The sequence below is a fragment of the Lepidochelys olivacea genome, assembly GCF_965140295.1.
Source record: "Lepidochelys olivacea isolate rLepOli2 genome assembly, chromosome: 1".
Classification (NCBI taxonomy): domain Eukaryota; kingdom Metazoa; phylum Chordata; order Testudines; family Cheloniidae; genus Lepidochelys; species Lepidochelys olivacea.
The window spans coordinates 4,293,878-4,315,834 of record NC_140411.1 but is presented as its reverse complement, the minus strand read 5'-3'; the positions used below and the strand labels follow the sequence as shown (position 1 = coordinate 4,315,834).

The 21,957-nt window shown below is 45.0% G+C and overlaps 1 protein-coding gene across 1 annotated transcript in view; it reads right to left on the bottom strand.

The window, feature by feature from the left end:
* Positions 1-3,422: 3,422 nt before the first annotated feature.
* The window catches only part of LOC311514480 (olfactory receptor 52P1-like), a gene marked incomplete at both ends in the record, with an annotated part of 61,351 nt that continues 42,816 nt past the window's right edge, over positions 3,423-21,957 (bottom strand). Inside the window, 2 exons of the mRNA XM_084617046.1 lie at positions 3,423-4,207; positions 11,860-11,863. Coding sequence (XP_084473172.1) covers positions 3,423-4,207; positions 11,860-11,863 — 789 coding nt within the window. The remainder of the gene's footprint in view (positions 4,208-11,859; positions 11,864-21,957) is intronic.

The window sequence follows — 21,957 nt, the reverse complement described above, 5'->3', positions numbered from 1 at the left end:
AGGCAGAGCTTCAGAGTCTCAATGCATTGATGAGACGATGGTGTAGAGAGGAGGGGTTTAGATTTATTAGGAACCGGGGGAACTTTTGGCATAGGGGAGCCTATACAGGAAGGATGGGCTCCACCTAAACAGAAGCGGAGCCAGACTGCTGGCACTTCACATTAAAACGGTTGCAGAGCAGTTTTAAACTAAGAGAGGGGGGTGGGGGAAAGCCGATTGCTGCAGAGGCGCATGTGGATTAGACAGAGACTTCTCTTAGAGGAGAGTCTATTGATAGAGATTCTCTAGCTTTTAGTCAGGAGGAGAAAATGGAAGAGGATAAAGTATGGGCCAGAACAGACAAGAAACATTCACATAACAAATCTGACACATCAGAAAAGGGCAGACAAATAAGCAGTGACAAGTTTTAAAGTGCTTGTACACAAATGCTAGAAGTCTAAATAATAAGATGGGTGAACAAAGTGCCTCGTGTTAAAGGAGGATATTGATATAATAGGCATCACAGAAACGTGATGGAGTGAGGACAATCAATGGGACACAATCATTCCGGGGTATGAAATATATTGGAAAGACAGAACAGGTCGTGAGGGGTTGGGGGGAGGGGGGAGAGTGGCACTATATGTGAAAGAAAATGTAGAATCAAACAAAGTAAAAATCTTCAATGAATCTACATATTCCAAAGAATCTCTCTGGATAGTAATTCCAGGCTCTATTAAGAATATAACAGTAGGGATCTATTATTGACCACCTGACCAGGACAGTGATAGTGATGATGAAATGCGAAGGGAGATTAGAGAGGCTATCAAAATAAAAAACTCAATAATGGGGGGGATTTCAATTATCCCCATATTGACTGGGTACATGTCACTGGGACCAGATGGCATCACCCAAGAGTTCTGAAAGAACTCAAATGTGAAATTGTGAACTATTAACTATGGTTTGTAACCTGTCCTTTAAATCAGCTACTGTACCCAATGACTGGAAGATAGCTAATGTAATGCCAATATTTAAGAAGGGCTCTGGAGGTGATCCTGGCAATTACAGACCGGTAAGTCTAATGTCAGCACCAGGCAAATTAGCTGAAACAAAAGTAAAGAATAAAATTGTCAGATACATACAAGAACATAAATTGTTGCACGAAAGTCAAGATGGTTTCTGTAAACGGAGATCATGTCTTACTAATCTATTAGAGTTATTTGAGGGAGTCAACAAACATGTGGACAAGGGGGATCCAGTGGACATAATGTAGTTAGATTTCCAGAAAGCCTTTGACAAGGTCCCTCAACAAAGGCTCTTACGTAAATTAAGTTGTCATGGGATAAGAGGGAAGATTGTTTCATGGATTGAGAACTGGTTAAAAGACAGGGAACAAAGGGTAGGAATAAATGGTCATTTTTCAGAATGGAGAGGGGTAACTAGTGGTGTTCCCAAGGGGGTCAGTCCTAGGACCAATCCTATTCAACTTATTCATAAATGATCTGGAGACATGGGTAAACAGTGAGGTGGGAAAGTTTGCATACGATACTGTCAAGGTTCCTTCCCCACTCTGAACTCTAGGGTACAGATGTGGGGACCTGCATGAAAACCTCCTAAGCTTACTTTTACCAGATTAGGTTAAAACTTCCCCAAGGTACAAACTATTTTACCCTTTGCCCTTGGATTTCCACTGCCACCACCAAACTTTATCTGGGTTCCTAAAAAAAAGGAGTTTGGAAACGTCTTTCCCCCCAAAATCCTCCCAACCCTTGCACCCCATTTCCTGGGGAAGGTTTGGTAAAAATCCTCACCAGTTTGCTTAGGTGACCACAGACCCAAACCCTTGTATCTGAGAACAATGAAAAAGCATTCAGTTTCTGAAAAGAAGGATTTTAATAGAAGAAGAAGTAAAAAAAAGAATCACCTATGTAAAATCAGGATGGTAAATACCTTACAGGGTAATTAGATTTGAAACATAGAGACTCCCTCTAGGCAAAACCTTAAGTTACAAAAAGACACACAGAGAGGAATATCCATTCTATTCAGCACAACTTAATCTCTCAGCCATTTAAAGAAATCATAATCTAATGCATATCTAGCTAGATTACTTAGTAAGTTCTAAGACTCCATTCCTGTTCCATCCTGGCAAAAGCATCCCACAGACAGACCCAGACCCTTTGTTTTTCTCCTCCTCCCAGGTTTTGAAAGTATCTTGTCTCTTCATTGGTCATTTTGGTCAGGTGCCAGCGAGGTTACCTTTAGCTTCTTAACCCTTTACAGGTGAGAGGATTTTTTCCTCTGGCCAGGAGGGATTTTAAAGGGGTTTACCCTTCCCTTTATATTTATGACAGACACTAAACTGCTCAAGATAGTTAAGACCAAAGCAGCTTGCGAAGAACTTCAAAAAGATCCCACAAAACTAACTGATTTGGCAACAACATGGCAAATGAAATTTAATGTGGATAAATGTAAAGTAATGCACATGGGGAAAAATAACCCCAACTATACATACAATATGATGGGGGCTAATTTCACTAAAACTATTCAGGACAAAGATTTTGGAGTCATTGTGGATAGTTCTCTGAAGATGTCCGTGCAGTGTGCAGTGGCAGTTAAAAAAGCAAATGGGATGTTAGGAATCATTAAAAAAGGAAAAGAGAAGAAGATAGATGCCCTTACATAAATTCATGGTATGCCCACATCTTGAATACTGCATACAGATGTGGTCCCTTTATCTCAAAAAAGATATACTGGCATTAGAAAAGGTTCAGTAAAGGGCAACTAAAATGATTAGGGGTTTGGAATGGGTCCCCTCTGAGGAGAGATTAAAGAGGCTAGGACTTTTCTGCTTGGAAAAGAGGAGACTAAGGGGGGATATGATAATATAAGAATCAGTGGCCACCAAATGAAATTAATGGGCAGCAGATTTAAAACAAATAAAAGGAAGTTCTTCTTCACTCAGTGCACAATCAACCTGTGGAACTCCTTGCCTGTGGAGGTTGTGAAGGCGAGTTAATGGCTATTATCCAGGATAGGTAAGGAATGGTGTCCCTAGCCTCTGTCAGAGGCTGGAGAAGGATGACAGGAGAGAGATCACTAGATAATTACCTGTTACCTCTGGGGCACCTGGCATTGGCCACTGACGGTAAACAGGATACTGGGCTGGATGGACCTTTGGTCAGACCTAAGAGTAGCAGGGTGTGTGGGGTGGGGGCTTATGGGTGATGCTGAAAGAAATCAGATAATGGTCAGAGAGAGGGAACTCAGAAATGGACAAAACAGTGCTTGGTCATGGATTTGTAAGATCTTAGGTATGAGGAAGTTCTCAGACTGTGAACTCCCACAATGTTGAGCTCAGCCAACGTGGAATCAAATTATCCTTGACTGATGAGGAGATATCCTTCCTCCTCTTGTCATGCAGGTTTAAAGTCAGTGGTACCCAGTGATCACTTTCTGCAGGTGTATTTGCCCACTTTGTCACGAAGCTCCTTGCTTTTGACCCCGTAAATGATAGGGTTGAGCATGGGGGGGGCGATGAAATATAGGTTAGCCAGGATAATGTGAACGTTGGGAGCAATGCCCTGACCAAACTGCTGTGTCAGAATGGAGAAGAGGGAGGGAGTATAAGATGTCAGCATCACACAAATGTGGGCTGTGCAGGTGTTGAGGGCTTTCAGGTGGGCTTTCTTGGAGGAGATTCTGAGGATGGTCCTGATGATCAGACCATAGGATAAGGCAATGAGTGTCAGGTCTAACCCAATGACTACAAATGCTGTCACTGAGCTGTACATCCTGTTGACTGTGATGTCCCCACACAACATTTTTGCCACAGTCATGTGCGTGCAGTACGTGTGGGGGACAATGTGGTTGGCACAGAATGGCAGCCTCCTCAAGAACAGGGGCTCAGGCAGAACGAAGAGAACAGCTCTTGTCAAACCCACAAGCCCTAGCTTAGCTATTCGTGCATTGGTGAGGATGGTGGTGTATCTCAGAGGATCACATATGGCAACGTAGCGATCAAAGGCCATTGTCACAAGAATGGCTGAGTGCATAACAGCAATCGCGTGAAGAAAGAACATCTGGGTGAGACAGCCATCCATAGTAATTACTTTCAAATTGAACCAAAATATAAGCAGTGCTTTAGGCACTACAGAGGTAGACATGCCAATGTCTGTGAGCGCCAGCATGCAGATCAGCAGGTACATCGGCTTGTGCAGGGTCTGCTCTTTGCCTACAACAAACAGAACCATGAAATTTCCCAACAGGGTGATAATGTAGAAGGTAAAGAAAGGGATGGACATCCAGGCGTTAGCAGCTTCCAGTCCAGGGATGCCTGCGAGAATGAATATTGAAGAGTCAGAAGGGGTGAGGTTGAAAGCTGCCATGAGGTGGCTGATACATTGATTGAGGTCATAAAAGGTTAAGATGCCTGTGAAGGGAGAAAAGCAGAATAAGGGGGGTTACATGCTTTATAACAAATACTACAGTAAATATTTTATAGTTATTAACAATCTAAACAGGGTGTGAGCATTGCGTTGCCAACGTTTACAGATGGCACCAGAATATTCAGATAATAGTTAAGTCCAGACTAGGTGTTAGATGGCGCTAACCAAGCCAGGTGAACGGGTTATATGATGGCAGATGAACTTCAATGTCAATAACTGCGATATGTATTCCCATTGGAGGGAAAAGCTTGAATGCCTCAATTTCCTAACAACTTTCTAATTTAACTGCATGTGCTCAGGACAGAGAACTGGGGGTCATGGTGTACAGCTCTTTGAAATCCTACTTACACTGAAAACCCAGACAGAAACCGAGAAATACATTCAGATCCATGAACAGTGGGATGGGGAATCCTGCAGAAAATACAATGCCGTCAGATCAGTCAATGAATGTTTCACCCTCCTCTGTACTCCTCTGTGTAGTACTGGGCATCCTTCTCGCATGGGATATTGCAGAACCAGTGGGGATTTAGGGAATGTCAAAGAGAATGATCAAGGACTTTGGTAAACTGTCACATGGATCAAGGAGAGAGGTTGAAAAGACTGGGTCTTACAAAGGAGATAAATAAGAGGGGACATGAGAAAAGTTTATAAATTACTGATAGTAAAGAGTGCATAACACAATATCAGAGGACATTCAATTAAACTGAAATGGAGCAAATTCAAAACATCTAAAAAGTAGAATTAGCCTGAGAAACTCATTTCCACACAAGGTTGCATTTTTGAGGAGACTATCCAGTTACAGTCATTTCAGATACATAAATATTTTGTAAAGCCTATATGGTCACGTGTTTCAGTGCACAAGCCAATCTCTAGCTGTTAGGAATTAGGTGACCCCCATCAGGATGGTCAGGTCATCCATGCATCCACCTGCTGCTGGGTTTCCTCACCTTCTTCTGCAGCATCTAGGGCTGTCGCTGTCAGAGGGTGGACACTGGATTAGACGGACCATAAGTCTGATCTACAATGCAATTCCTATGTTGGAAGAGCCAACTTTTCTCCGTGAAAACAGACATTATGCTGCTGAGCTTTGACTTTGTTCTCAACAGAATGGCATGACAGCCACAAGGGTCTTGGTAGTTAAGGCTACAGGCCTCAGGGTCATCCCGTCCACAGGATAGGTTGGGGCAGTCACCCCGGGCCCCACACTTTGGGTGGCCCTGCTCCTCCACCCTGCCCCCACTGGCCAGCAGTGCTACCAGCCTGGTCTGGCCAATGCCGACTTGTCTGCCCCACCCCCATTTTAAGGGATGGGTAGGGGCCAGGGCAGTGCAGGGCCAGGGTATGGCAGAAGCTCTACTGGCCTGCCCCTCCTCTGGCTGATCGGCTCCTGGCATCGCTTGGGGAGTAGAGGGGGTGGGGGCTTAGGGGCAGGGGTGGAAAGGGGGTGGAGCAAGGACTGGAAGAGGCAGGGGTTTCGAGAAGGGGTGGAGTTGGGTCGGGGCCTGGGGTGTTGTGGAGTGTGTGGGGGGGGTGTCCCTGGCAGATCATGTGAGATATGAGGGGAAAGGCTCTGATCTGCTGAAAGTCTTTGTTCTAGCTAAATATGGATATCATTAGTACAACTGAAGTTAGGAGATTAGGTTGTATGATTGTCACTAAAACATGCTGTAAGTTGGGAATCAGTAGCCCCAGAGACAACAGCAAGGAAACGTTTCCAAAGCCTGGGCAGATGTAGAACAACCATCAACAGCCATTGTCCTGCAAGGGAGTTACACTGCGATGACTCACCTGAATAAGGCCACACCAGGAGAATTTCTCAACCTTGGCTTACGCAATGCCCACCAGATATGCTGGACCTGTGTTCTCCAAGCACATGAACTAAGGGTATCAAAAAGAACACAGGGGCCCCATGCTTGGCCTTTTCTCTTCTCCCCCATCACTTAAAATCTATCTTTTATAGTGAATAAACTTGTTTTATTGTTTATATTTACCAGTGAGTTTTCCTGAAGTGTTTGGTAAATCTGTTCAAGTTTCTAAAGGCTGGTGTATATCCACTTTGCATTGATGATGTGGTGAACCCAGGGCCGGCCCACAACATTTTGGCACCTGAGGCAGGGAGCTCAAATTACGCCCCATGCCTCCTCATTTGGGCCAAAATGTTGAAACTCTGAGTCCTACTGGCACCTCCCCACATTCTGGCACCTGAGGCAGCCACCTCTGTTCGACTCAGTTTAAGGACAGCCCTGCATGAACAAATCAATAAACTTGCACTGCTCATCTTGAGTAGAGCAAGATGGTATATTCCTGAGGTACTGTGCTGGGGGAATTTGGCTGGTGCCGTTCCCTGTGTAATTTGTAAGTGGCTCTGGAAGCATTCATGCAATCCAGCAAGGTGTGGAGCTCCACATTTGGTTGTGCTGTGTGATAACAGCTCCTGGAGGGGTTTCCTGCTCTTCACTCGCAAGGCATTTTGAGATACGGCCCAGGCTGGAGACTTAAGGGGGCACAGCCATCCCACAGTCTCAGACTGCACCCCGGGGATCCCACCACAATAAGTTGTTAACTGAGAAGTGTAAGCAGTGACATGTGTCAGCAACACAGCTGCTTACCCTTCTCATGCCTGAATATTGGTAAAACTTGCAGATGACTGAAAAATTGGGTGATCGTAAATAATGAAGAGGACAGGTCACTGATTGGTTGGTCACTCTGGGCTGGTTGGTAACCTGTGTCAAAGCAAACAATATGTGTTAAGCATTGCCAGCTTTCACACTGTATATAAGCACCCCAACTTTCACAATAAGCCAAAAATCAAGCTAATCTCATTTCAAAACAAGTCCAGAAGAAGCCAATCCCTAAAAGAACGACAACACTCTGTGACTAAATCCCTGGCATGCAGTGTGGGACTGTTGTTGGCCACTGTGCACCTCTGAACCCTCTCCCCTCCTTGCCCCTGCTTGCCCCCTCCTTCCCTCACCTTGCCAACACTCAGGTAACAATCAAGAAAGAAATGGCAACATAGAATACAATGGTTTGGGGGGAAAAATCATAAAAAAAATTAGTTAGACGGTAACTATAAATTGGGTGAATAAATTCGAATAAATAGGAATTATGACGTGATTGGAATAACAGAGACTTGGTGGGATAACTCACATGACTGGAGTACTGTCATGGATGGTTTTAAACTGTTCAGGAAGGACAGGCAGGGCAGAAAAGGTGGGGGAGTAGCACTGTATGTAAGGGAGCAGTATGACTGCTCAGAGCTCCAGTATGAAACTGCAGAAAAACCTGAGTGTTTCTGGATTAAGTTTAGAAGTGTGTGCAACAAGAGTGATGTGGTGGTGAGAGTCTGCTATAGACCACCGGACCAGGGGGATGAGGTGGATGAGGCTTTCTTCCGGCAGCTCGCAGAAGCTACTAGATCGCATGCCCTGGTTCTCATGGATGACTTTAATTTTCCTGATATCTGCTGGGAGAGCAATACAGCGGTGCATAGAAAATCCAGGAAGTTTTTGGAAAGCGTAGGGGACAATTTCCTGGTGCAAGTGCTAGAGGAGCCAACTGGGGGGAGCTTTTCTTGACCTGCTGCTCACAAACTGGGAAGAATAATAGGGGAAGCAAAAGTGGATGGGAATCTGGGAGGCAGTGACCATGAATTGGTTGAGTTCAGGATCGTGACACAGGGAAGAAAGGTAAGCAGTACGATACGGACCCTGGACTTCAGGAAAGCAGACCTCGACTCCCTCAGGGAATGGATGGGTAGGATCCCCTGGGGGACTAACATGAAGGGGAAAGGAGTCCAGGAGAGCTGGCTGTATTTCAAGGAATCCCTGTTGAGGTTACAGGGACAAACCATCCCGATGTGTCGAAAGAATAGTAAATATGGCAGGCGACCAACTTGGCTTAACAGTGAAATCCTAGCAGATCTTAAACATAAAAAAGAAGCTTACAAGAAGTGGAAGGTTGGACATATGACCAGGGAAGAGTATAAAAATATTGCTCGGGCATGTAGGAATGAAATCAGGAGGGCCAAATCGCACCTGGAGCTGCAGCTAGCGAGAGATGTCAAGAGTAACAAGAAGGGTTTCTTCAGGTATGTTGGCAACAAGAAGAAAGCCAAGGAAAGTGTGGGCCCCTTAATGAATGAGGGAGGCAACCTAGTGACAGAGGATGTGGAAAAAGTTAATATGCTCAATGCTTTTTTTGCCTCTGTCTTCACGAACAAGGTCAGCTCCCAGACTGCTGCGCTGGGCATCACAACATGGGGAATAGATGGCCAGCCCTCTATGGAGAAAGAGGTGGTTAGGGACTATTTAGAAAAGCTGGATGTGCACAAGTCCATGGGCCCGGATGAGTTGCATCCGAGAGTGCTAAAGGAATTGGCGGCTGTGATTGCAGAGCCATTGGCCATTATCTTTGAAAACTCGTGGAGAACGGGGGAAGTCCCGGATGACTGGAAAAAGGCTAATGTAGTGCCAATCTTTAAAAAAGGGAAGAAGGAGGATCCTGGGAACTACAGGCCAGTCAGCTTCAACTCAGTCCCCGGAAAAATCATGGAGCAGGTCCTCAAAGAATCAATCCTGAAGCACTTACATGAGAGGAAAGTGATCAGGAACAGTCAGCATGGATTCACCAAGGGAAGGTTATGCTTGACTAATCTAATCGCCTTCTATGATGAGATTACTGGTTCTGTGGATGAAGGGAAAGCAGTGGATGTGCTATTCCTCGAATTTAGCAAAGCTTTTGACACGGTCTCCCACAGTATTCTTGTCAGCAAGTTAAAGGAGTATGGGCTGGATGAATGCACTAGAAGGTGGGTAGAAAGTTGGCTAGATTGTTGGGCTTAACGGGTAGTGATCAATGGCTCCGTGTCTAGTTGGCAGCCTGTGTCAAGTGGAGTGCCCCAGGGGTCAGTCCTGGGGCCGGTTTTGTTCAATATTTTCATAAATGATCTGGAGGATGGTGTGGATTGCACTCTCAGCAAATTTGTGGATGATACTAAACTGGGAGGAGTGGTAGATACGCTGGAGGGCAGGGATAGGATACAGAGGGACCTAGACAAATTGGAGGATTGGGCCAAAAGAAATCTGATGAGGTTCAACAAGGACAAGTGCAGGGTCCTGCACTTAGGACGGAAGAACCCAATGCACAGCTACAGACTAGGGACCGAATGGCTAGGCAGCAGTTCTGCGGAAAAGGACCTAGGGGTGACAGTGGACGAGAAGCTGGATATGAGTCAGCAGTGTGCCCTTGTTGCCAAGAAGGCCAATGGCATTTTGGGATGTATAAGTAGGGGCATAGTGAGCAGATCGAGGGATGTGATCGTCCCCCTATATTCGACATTGGTGAGGCCTCATCTGGAGTACTGTGTCCAGTTTTGGGCCCCACACTACAAGAAGGATGTGGAGAAATTGGAGAGAGTCCAGCAAAGGGCAACAAAAATGATTAGGGGTCTGGAACACATGACTTATGAGAAGAGGCTGAGGAACTGGGATTGTTTAGTCTGCAGAAGAGAAGAATGAGGGGGGATTTGATAACTGCTTTCAACTTCCTGAGAGGTGGTTCTAAACTATTCTCAGTGGTAGAAGAGGACAGGACAAGGAGTAATGGTCTCAAGTTGCAGTGGGGGAGGTTTAGGTTGGATATTGGAAAAAACTTTTTCACTAGGAGGGTGTGAAACACTGGAGTGCGTTACCTAGGGAGGTGGTAGAATCTTCTTCATTAGAAGTTTTTAAGGTCAGGCTTGACAAAGCCCTGGCTGGGATGATTTAATTGGGGATTGGTCCTGCTTTGAGCAGGGGGTTGGACTAGATGACTAGATTCCAACCCTGATATTCTATGATTTTATGATTCTATGATTTCCTGTTAGGATGAGTGTTATTGACCCCAAAGTGTGACTGATACTAAGTAAAAAGAAAAGGAGTACTTGTGGCACCTTAGAGACTAACCAATTTATTGGAGCATAAGCTTTCGTGAGCTACAGCTCACTTCATCGGATGCATACCGTGGAAACTGCAGCAGACTTTATATACACACAGAGAATATGAAACAATACCTCCTCCCACCCCACTGTCCTGCTGGTAATAGCTTATCTAAAGTGATCATCAGGTGGGCCATTACCAGCACAAATCTAGGTTTTCTCACCCTCCATCCCCCCACAAAAATTCACTCTCCTGCTGGTGATAGCCCATCCAAAGTGACAACTCTTTACACAATGTGCATGACAATCAAGTTGGGCTATTTCCTGCACATAGAGTGCTTCCGCCGACGTGCACGGGCTGAAATTGTGGAAAAGCAGCATCACTTGTCCCATAACCTCAGCCATGCGGAACGCAATGCCATCCACAGCCTCAGAAACAACTCTGACATCATAATCAAAAAGGCTGACAAAGGAGGTGCTGTCATCATCATGAGTAGGTCGGAATATGAACAAGAGGCTGCTCGGCAGCTCTCCAACATGAGTTTCTACAAGCCATTACCCTATGATCCCACTGAGAGTTACCAAAAGCAACTACAGCATTTGCTCAAGAAACTTCCTGAAAAAGCACAAGATCAAATCCACACAGACACACCCCTGGAACCACGACCTGGGATATTCTATCTACTACCCAAGATCCATAAACCTGGAAATCCTGGGCGCCCCATCGTCTCAGTCATTGGCACCCTGACAGCAGGATTGTCTGGCTATGTAGACTCCCTCCTCAGGCCCTATGCTACCAGCACTCCCAGCTACCTTCGAGACACCACTGACTTCCTGAGGAAACTTCAGTCCATTGGTGATCTTCCTGATAACACCATCCTGGCTACTATGGATGTAGAAGCCCTCTACACCAACATTCCACACAAAGATGGACTACAAGCCGTCAAGAACACTATCCCCGATAATGTCACGGCTAACCTGGTGGCTGAACTTTGTGACTTTGTCCTTACCCATAACTATTTCACATTTGGGGACAATGTATACCTTCAGATCAGCGGCACTGCTATGGGTACCCGCATGGCTCCACAGTATGCCAACATTTTTATGGCTGATTTAGAACAACGCTTCCTCAGCTCTCGTCCCCTAAAGCTCCTACTCTACTTGCGCTATATTGATGACATCTTCATCATCTGGACCCATGGAAAAGAAGCCCTTGAGGAATTCCACCATGATTTCAACAATTTCCATCCCACCACCAACCTCAGCCTGGTCCAGTCCACACAAGAGATCCACTTCCTGGACACTACAGTGCTAATAAACAATGGTCACATAAACACCACCCTATACCGGAAACCTACTGACCGCTATTCCTACCTGCATGCCTCCAGCTTTCACCCTGACCACACCACACGATCCATCGTCTACAGCCAAGCTCTGCGATACAACCGCATTTGCTCCAACCCCTCAGACAGAGACAAACACCTACAAGATCTCTGTCAAGCTTTCTTACAACTACAATACCCACCTGCAGAAGTAAAGAAACAGACTGATAGAGCCAGAAGAGTTCCCAGAAGTTACCTACTACAGGACAGGCCTAACAAAGAAAATAACAGAACGCCACTAGCCGTCACCTTCAGCCCCCAACTAAAACCCCTCCAACGCATTATTAAGGATCTACAACCTATCCTAAAGGATGACCCAGCACTCTCACAAATCTTGGGAGACAGGCCAGTCCTTGCCTACAGACAGCCCTGCAACCTGAAGCAAATACTCACCAACAACCACATACCACACAACAGAACCACTAACCCAGGAACTTATCCTTGCAACAAAGCCCGTTGCCAACTGTGTCCACATATCTATTCAGGGGACACCATCACAGGGCCTAATCACATCAGCCACACTATCAGAGGCTCGTTCACCTGCACATCCACCAATGTGATATATGCCATCATGTGCCAGCAATGCCCCTCTGCCATGTACATTGGTCAAACTGGACAGTCTCTACGTAAAAGAATAAATGGACACAAATCAGATGTCAAGAATTATAACATTCATAAACCAGTCGGAGAACACTTCAATCTCTCTGGTCACGCAATCACAGACATGAAGGTCGCTATCTTAAAACAAAAAAACTTCAAATCAAGACTCCAGCGAGAAACTGCTGAATTGGAATTCATTTGCAAATTGGATACTATTAATTTAGGCTTAAATAGAGACTGGGAGTGGCTAAGTCATTATGCAAGGTAGCCTTTATCCTCTTGTTTTTTCCTACCCCCCCCCCAGATGTTCTGGTTTAACTTGGATTTAAACTTGGAGAGTGGTCAGTTTGGATGAGCTATTACCAGCAGGAGAGTGAGTTTGTGTGTGTATGGGGGTGGGGCGGATGTGAGAAAACCTGGATTTGTGCAGGAAATAGCCCAATTTGATTGTCATGCACATTGTGTAAAGAGTTGTCACTTTGGATGGGCTATCACCAGCAGGAGAGTGAATTTGTTGGGGGCGAGGGGGGGTGGAGGGTGAGAAAACCTGGATTTGTGCTGGAAATGGCCCACCTGATGATCACTTTAGATAAGCTATTACCAGCAGGACAGTGGGGTGGGAGGAGGTATTGTTTCATATTCTCTGTGTGTATATAAAGTCTGCTGCAGTTTCCACGGTATGCATCTGATGAAGTGAGCTGTAGCTCACGAAAGCTCATGCTCAAATAAATTGGTTAGTCTCTAAGGTGCCACATGTACTCCTTTTCTTTTTGTGAATACAGACTAACACGGCTGTTACTCTGAAACCTGTTTCCTGCCCAGTGAAATTTACCAAAAGGTGACAATCTCTCACACGAATGAACAGTACTTTGGAGTAACTCATTACAGTAATAAATAAAGACATTTATATATACAGGCCGCATCTGTAATGGCATTACTCCAAATTTCTGTTTTACTTCTCACACACATAGCACTGTGGAACACACTGTAATAATGCCAATCCCAGTATTTCAGAACACTCAAGCTACTGCCAATAATAATATAGTGGTAACCGTAATTGCCCTAATAGGAATTTGCCACAAGGGCCAAATCTCACCACCCAGACTGGAAAAGGATCATTGTTTGCATATAAAGTGCTTTCATATATATACATGCTTTCTGTGCACACATACCCATAAGTAACATACAAATATATACACCATATCTATATTATCCATACATATTAATTATCTAAAATTGCCCCCAAAATTCAATCATAAACCTACATTTCTCAGTCATGATCCCAGGCCAAACATTCCCAGGTCTACTATAAGGGACTAAAAATAATTGGAAAATAAAATCTGTCTGTCGGTCGTATGAGGGACTGTGCAGATTATGGGACAGATGGGGCATAAATGTGCGGATGGGAAAGTAAGATGACCACATAACACTGTTTATCCCACTGGGTCATCCTCAGTCCATGCATTATGCTTTTCCAGGATGATGGGTGAACATCCTCTCCACAAAAAGACAAAAAGTGGGGGAATGTAATAGGAAAAGAGCCTGAGACATAAGACCTTATATCAGAGGCCTGGTATGAGGCTTGAGACCTGAGCTAAAGTAGACAAAGCTTTACTTATATAAAGCAAAGACAAACTGTGAGGAAGAGGTAGGACCTGCTCAGAGAATCTGACAAGAACAGGGGCTGATATTGCAGAAATACACCTTCCTAAGGAGTGCTGGGCACAGACAGTTCACACAAACACATCCCAATATCAAGTGGTACCAGAACATTCCAATATCAAGGATGGTAAAAAAACATTCACCAAGGATAACAGGAACACACTGACCCCTCTGAAAAGATCAGGTCAGAATGAAAAGATGTAAATCAGATGTTTTTATCGAACCAGCATGTACAATAAGATGGGTCATATCTAGCCCATCAGAGGACGGTAACTAATTATGTCAGAGGGACAGTACATAACCTGTTTGTGTTGGAATATAAAGATGTATCTCAGAAGGAGTGTCTTTGTCTAGTCTAGGGAAAAACAAAAAGTCTTGCTGTTCACTGAGCTGGTCGATTGTTATGGGCATACATGTGTTAGTCGTCTGCTAGAGTCTGCAGCATTCTAGTACTGAGCTTTATCGACAATAAACCTCTCTTGGTCATTGGGGAGTTCACTCCAGGTGAACTGTGCCAACTGTGTGTGCCGAGTTGGGACAGCACACAGAGAGAATACACACACACAGCCAGTCATCTAACCACAGTGACCAGGATGATGTTGGAATTGGGCCAGCCTGGGATAGGGAAGGAGGGAACAGACAGTGGGTCAGAATATGATGGGACGTTGAACCATCTGAGGAGCAAAGAAAAATGATTCTTTCCACTGGTGAAATGCCTGAAGTTGCGTAAATAACATTCAATAACAACAATTGGAAACCAAACTGAGCAAAGGTTGTGACACCCAGGCCGCAGTTCTGTGGCTTACAGGGGCAAAGAGACCCTGAGACCCGCCCACAGGTACTTGGCGCCAGGAAAGGTCCCTAGTGTTGGACTTGGACGAACAATCAAACTGAAAATATTAATGTCAGCATTGCTGCCCACCTGTCTGTGTACACTCTCTGCCTTCCCCACAACCCCAGTGCTCTCCACCTCTCCATCTACATACCCCTGCCTCCCCACATACTCCAGTGCTTGCCCGATTGTCTGTGTACCCACTGCTTGCCCCAACAACTCCCAGCACTGCCTGCCTGTCCATATACACCCTATGCCTACCTCTGCAAAGTCCAGAACTGCCCACCTGTCCATGTACACCCCCTGCCAAACCACACAGCCCCCTGCACTGCCTGCCTGTGTATACCCCCTTACTCCTCTACAACTCCAGAGCTGCTGCTTCTCTGTGAACACTGCTCTGTTTGTCCCCACAACCAAAAGTGCTGCCCGCCTGTCCATGCAACCCCTACCTCCCCACAAGCCCCAGCACTGCTCGCTTTTCCATGTACCACCTGCATACCCCAACAACATTCAGTACTGCCTGCTTGTGTGTGTACCTGCCTGCTGCCTGTCCCCACAGTCCCGAGCATTGTCCGCCTGTACATGTGTGTCCTCCACACCCACAACTTCCAGCCCTGCCACACAGTGACACCCCTCACCCAGGACCAAAACCAGGTGCCAGACCCGACAGCAACAGCTCACAGAAATACCTTCTCAGACAAGGTTAAACTCAGTGTCTGCCTGCACCGGTGAAACAGGGGAGATCGGAATGAACAGCCTCTCCGGAGGCGAAGGGAAACCCAGCAGCTGCTCAGCCTATGCAGGGTGTTGGGGGTAGAAATTCAGAGAGCTGGAAGGATTGACTCTGGAGGCAGGACCATTTACTCTAGTATCACTGTTTATTGCAACAGAGTTGCTATGGATAGTACACTCCCCCTCCCGCCCACACACACACTGTGCATTCCTGGACCTCCTCTGCTGAGATTTCCAACCCTGCCAGATTTCCTCCATGCCAGAAACATGCTTTTTGTTTTACTGCTTTTTGGTGCTTCTCATCCTCTCCAGAGCCAGAGATGCGGGGGCACAGAGAAAGTAGACCCCTTCCTGAAAAAAATTACTATCCTCATTGTTCTTAACCTTTAAACCTGTGAGTTTGAGATTTCAGCAATTCTCCTCTCATTTCTTCTTTAGGCCAAACAAGCTCACCCGTTCTTTGAGGCCACGGGACTACTCCAGTTGAAATTACTGGAGGCTCATGACCGGTGTAAATCAGGCCATTTATTTAAGTCCCTGCATGTGGATTTAGAGTGAATTCCTGCCCCTGTTGGGAGTTTTGCCATTGAAATCACTGGGACCAGATTCACACTTACAGTTTAACTTTTGGCTCTGAGAAGTGAAAATCACGGCTTCGGGTCCTGCTCCATAGAGTGCTATTCTGTTAGTGTTAGGGTTAGGGTCAGGGTGCTCAAAGAGTCTGATGGAAATCCCCAATTTATGTGGCGTTTGGAGACCGGGTATGAAAGATAGGATTTCAAACATGTGGGCTGTGATTTTCTCTCAGGGAGGCCAGTGTTAGTCTGGAGTGATTCAATGAAGGCAGAATGTGAGAGCAGAATCTGTCCAGTGTGTGACCCATTCTTGTTGTGAACCCTCTGGTAACACAGATACCCACTGCAGAGGTTTTGGCTGCTCTTCCCAACAGGGCAGTGGAGTCGCTGAACTGGAAAACTTGAGCGAACCAGAGGAAAAACCATACAGCCCACCAAAAGGCAGCTAATGAGAAAGAATGAAGGACACAGGAAGGGTTCCAAGGTTCAAGTCAAGAACCGTCTGAGTAGAAATTCACCACCATGGCAACCTGAAGGTTTAATATTGTCAGAAAGACCAAGGAATTTACCTGGTAAATTGGAACTACAAATGGACTAGAAATCATTTGAGACAAATTTTTGTTTTTAAGATCAGTTTCTTGTCTCTGACTGAGCCCTGAGCACTAACTTTAATGCAGAAACACACAACTCACCAAAATCCTGATCAGCAGAGAGAGGAAATCTTCTTTCAGTGACAGGAAGGCAGAGCCCTAAGAAATGGTGTAGAAATTTCACATCTCCCACTCAGCATGCAGGACAGCATCCTTTATGATTCTCCTATACAGTCCCTGAGGACTCTCTGGTTAGCCAGAACTCCTGGAGAATCCCCTGAGCTCTCTGAAGAATGGAAAATAGACCCTGGAAAAATTCATCCTGAGAGCCTCCTCAGGGAATGAAAAAATGATTTTCAGATACCAGGAGCTCAGATTATCAGGGCAAACTGAATCTCGCAAACTGTTCATCATAACAATTGGTGATGGCTTTCTTTTCTGTGTGTAGCCTCTGAAAAGTGACTGCCACACTGTGAGATCACATGATCCTGAATTGATGCAAGCTGAACCGCCTGAAAAAGGCTTTCTTTTCCCAGGATTCTGGTATCAAAGGTATTTGCCAGTGTCTCTTTTTGAGATCTAAAATTGAATATATATCCGGCAGCTCCCAGTGTTCCTCTACTCTTTGCAGCAAGGAAGTATTTCAATACTGTGTTGATCTTTCAGAAATCCATGCAGAAATGGGTTGTACTAACCTCTGTCAGAACTGGTACAATGGGGCTTCTCCGCTCGCTCTGTGATTCCTTCACCACTCCGAAGTTCCAAATGACCTGGAATTCACTGAGATTCCGAGATCTGTTGCCCAGGGGTCATTTTTATTTTATTCTTTTTTTTTTTTGGTAGGTGTGTTCTGCTGAGGTGAGAACACAGTGGTAAAGGAATCAAACAACTGTTATGTCTGGATCTTTTCTTTCGGCTATAGTCCCTCCTCCATGCCTGGATCAGATCACAGATGCCTGGGGGCCTTATTTTCACTTCCGAGGGTATGAGTGTTAGGGGATGTCACCTTTGGGGAGCAGTCTTGGAGCCATGCAAACTGCTGTGCCCCTCTAATCAGCTCATATAGCTTTAAGATATGGAGGGAATCCTTTGTTTCAAAAAACAGTTCCCCGTCTAGTTTGTGGAAAAATACAGGTACCCATAATGGACTTTGTCAGGGTTCCCTCCTCACTCTGAACTCTGGGGTACAGATGTTGGGACCAGCATGAAAGACCCCCTACGCTTATTTCTACTAGCTTAGGTTAAAAACCCAAGGCACAAATCCTTCCTTGTCCTTGGATGGTACTGCTGCCACCACCAAGTGACCTAGACAAAGATTCAGGAAAAGGACCACTTGGAGTTCCTATTTCCCCAAAATATCCCCCCAAGCCCCTTCAGCCCCTTTCCTGGGGAGGCTTGAGAATCATGTACCAACCAAATAGGTAAACAAGGTGAGCACAGATCAGATCTTTGGGTTTTTAGGACACTAAAAACCGATCAGATTCTTAAAAACAGAACTTTATTATAAAGAAAAAAGTAAAAGAAGCACCTCTGTAAAATGAGGATGGAAGGTAATTTTACAGGGTAATAAGATTTACAACACAGAGGATCCCCCTCTCAGCAAAATTTAAAGTTACCAAAAAAAACAAAAAAAACCAGGAATAAACCTCCCTCTTAGCATAGGAAAAATTCACAAACTAAAACAAAAGATAAGCTAACGCATTTCCTTGCTATTACTTACAATTTTTGTATACTTGGATGCTTACTTCAGGTACAGTTTTAGGAGATGTTTTTTCCTACCCTGGTCCCTCTCTGTCCAAGAGAGAACAGCAAAGGGAGCACAAAACGAAACCTCCCCCCACAGATTTGAAAGAATCTTCTTCCCTTATTGGTCCTTTTTCATCAAGTGGAGGAGTTTCCAGAGAATTTTTTTGTCTTTCAGGTTTCTGTGAGCAGTAAATACAACATTTGAAGATGCTTTTAGATGGAAGACAATATGGATTGTGAGTGATCAGCTGTTGTGACCTGCACAGGATGTGCCATGTTTGTCTTTCTCCCAGAGGATAGAAGTGACTTTGTCTATATGAAGTGCAAGCTGGTCTCCATATTGGAAGAGAAGGTTAAAAGACTAGAGACCCAAGTATCAACCCTGTATTGCAACAGACAAAATGAAGACGTTCTTCATTTGATTCTGCAGGCCCAGCATGCTGAAGAATCAGAGAGGTCAGCATAGAAGTGGAAAGAAAATTGGCAGCCTGTGACCTCCAGTAGAAGAAAGAGGAGAACTCATGTACCCCCAATGCCCATAGAGGTTAGAAACCATTTTCAGGCTTTCTGCACAGGTACTATGGCAGAGAATGGTTTGTACAGTAGAAAGAGAGTCTGAAACAAGACCTTGTACTAGAGGCCCAGAACTAGGCCTTCAACCTGAGCAAGAGCTGTGGCTAGAAGCAAACACTTCTCACAGGTGCAGCATAGCGCAGCCAGCCTCGCGGTCAGACTGTGTGTGTGGAAAAGTCCAGCCACTGGCAGGAAAAGAGCTGAGGCTGAAAAAATAAACACATCTAGGATAGAATCATGGACTCCTGTACCTAGCATTAGGAGCTCCTGGGACATGAAGCGCTGAGACATCCTGACACCAGAGCAATAACTAGAACCTTCCAACCTCCAAGGTATCATGACACGATGAACAGAGATGTTTTGGCTATACCACCCCAAACATGGAGATGGGTAAACTTAGGTTACATCACAGGGTTGTACATGACCTCGTCAGGAGGTGATGAGCATGAGCATCAGGGGGGCAGTAAAACCCCAACTCCAAGTATGGTATAAATAACAGTGTACAATAAAACAACTTGTTTGGCCCAGGGGATGCTGGCAGATCAACCAGTGTTCCAGCCATTCCATTGTATTGGAGTGGTCTTATTTGAAGGGTCCTCTAAGATATAGGATGCTTCTCATTGTGCTTCATGACAATAAACCGGTGCTTGGGAGCCTTCACTGCTCATCTAATCTGTGGTTGTGTCAATATCTTTGATCACAGAGTGTTGTCTCAGTTACCTGCAGAAACTGAGACATCATACACACAAGGGTATGCACACAGCCGAACAACATTGGTCAGTGTTATCAAAGAACACTGATGACAGTTTGGACGAGCCATCAGGGATCAGAAGGAGACCCCATCGACTGGAAGGCATGGGATGCATTGTTCCAGGGATGCGGGTTCCGCAACCATCACTCCCAAGAAGAGGCAACAGTTGGTGGTGGTCATAGATTCCCTCCTAAACCCCAAAATGGATGCAATACTGTGGATGTGGCCTCACCAATGCCCTGTAGAGGGGAATAATCACTTCACTCAATCTGCTGGCAATTCTCATACTAATGGAGCCCAATATGACATTAGCCTTCTTGGCAACTAGGGCACACCACAGTTAGGACGGAAAAATCCCAGGTACTGATACAGCTGGGGACTGACCGTCTAAGCGGCAGTTCTGAAGAAAAGAACCTGAGGATTACAGTAGACAAGAAGCTGCATATAGTTATTGTGTATATAATTGTATGTTACATATGGGTATATTATGCATAGAGAGTATGTGTATATATGATAGCAATTTACTGTTATTGGCATTATTACAGTGTGTTCCACAGTGCTATGTGTATGAGAAGTAAAACAGAAATTTGGAGTAATGACATGACAAATGAGGCCTTTATATATATATATAAATGTCTTTATTTATAAACATAATGAGTTACTGCACAGTACTGTTCATTCATGGTACAGGTTTCCCATACTGCTGGTTGTCACCCTTTGGTTAATACAGCTTCTCTTATCCATTGGTTGTATTGCTCTATGATGCACCTGTAGCTTTGCGGCATCAGGATTTAATATTGATAGCCAGACACTGAACAAGATTGTTTTGAATAACAGGTGCCTTACTTAGTATCAGTCACACTTCGGGGTCAGTAACACTGGGTCAGTAACAGGTAATTTATTCACCCGATTTATATTTACCGTCTAACTAATTTTTTTTTTTTTACCAATTTTATTTCTAAACCTTTATGTTCTTTGTTGCCATTTCTTTCTTGATTCTTACCTGGGTGTTGGCAAGGTGAGGGAAGGAGGGGGCAAGCAGGGGAAAGTGGGGGAAAGGTTTCAGAGGTGCACAGCTGCCCACCACAGTCCCACACTGCATGCCGTGGATCTAGTCACGGAGTGTTGTGGTTCTTTTAGGGATTGGCTTCTTCTGGCCTTGGTTTGAAACGGGATTAGCTTGATTTTTTCTTATTGTGAAATTTGGGGTGCTTATATACAGCGTGAAAGTTGGCAATGCCTAACACATATTGTTTGCTTTGACTCATGTTATCAACCAATCCAGAGTGACCAACCAATCAGTGACCTGTCGTCTTCACTATTTATGATCACCCAATTTTTCAGACATCTGCAAATTTTACCAACATTCAGGCATGAGAAGGGTAAGTAGCTGTGTTGCTGACACGTGTCGCTGCTTAAACTTCTCAGTTAACAACGAACTTATTGTGGTGGGATCCACAGGGTACAGCCTGAGACTGTGGGATGGCTGTGCCCCCTTAAGTCTCCAGCCTGGGCTGTCTCTCACAATGCTTTGCTATTGAATACCAGGAAACCCGTCCAGGAGCTGTTATCACACAGCACAACCAAATGTGAAGGTTCACACCTCGCTGGATTGCATGAATGCTTTCAGAGCCACTTACAAATTACACAGCCAGATTCCCCCAGCACAGTACCTCAGGAATATACCATCTTGCACTGCTCAAGATGAGCAGTGCAAGTTTATTGATCTGTTCATGCAGGGCTGGCCTTATCATGAGGCGAACTGAGGCGGCCACCTTAGGTGCCAGACTGTGTGGGGGTGCCACTAGGATGCAGAGTTTTAAAGTTTTGGCTCAAGCGAGGCAACATGGGGGCATCATTTGAGCACCCTGCCTCAGGTGCCAAAATGTCGTGGGCTGGCCCTGGGTTCACCACATCATCAATGCAAGGTGGATATACACCAGCCTTTGCAAACTTGAACAAATTTACCAAACACTTCAGGAAAACTCACTGGTAAAGATAAACAATAAAACAAGTTTATTGACTACAAACGATAGATTTTAAGTGATTATAAGCAATAGGAAAAACGTTACTTAGTTACCAAATATATATACATAAGCACGCAGTCTAAACTCTCAACGCCATGAGACTGGACAACATCTAGATTACAGGATTTATATTTCAGTTCATAGTATAG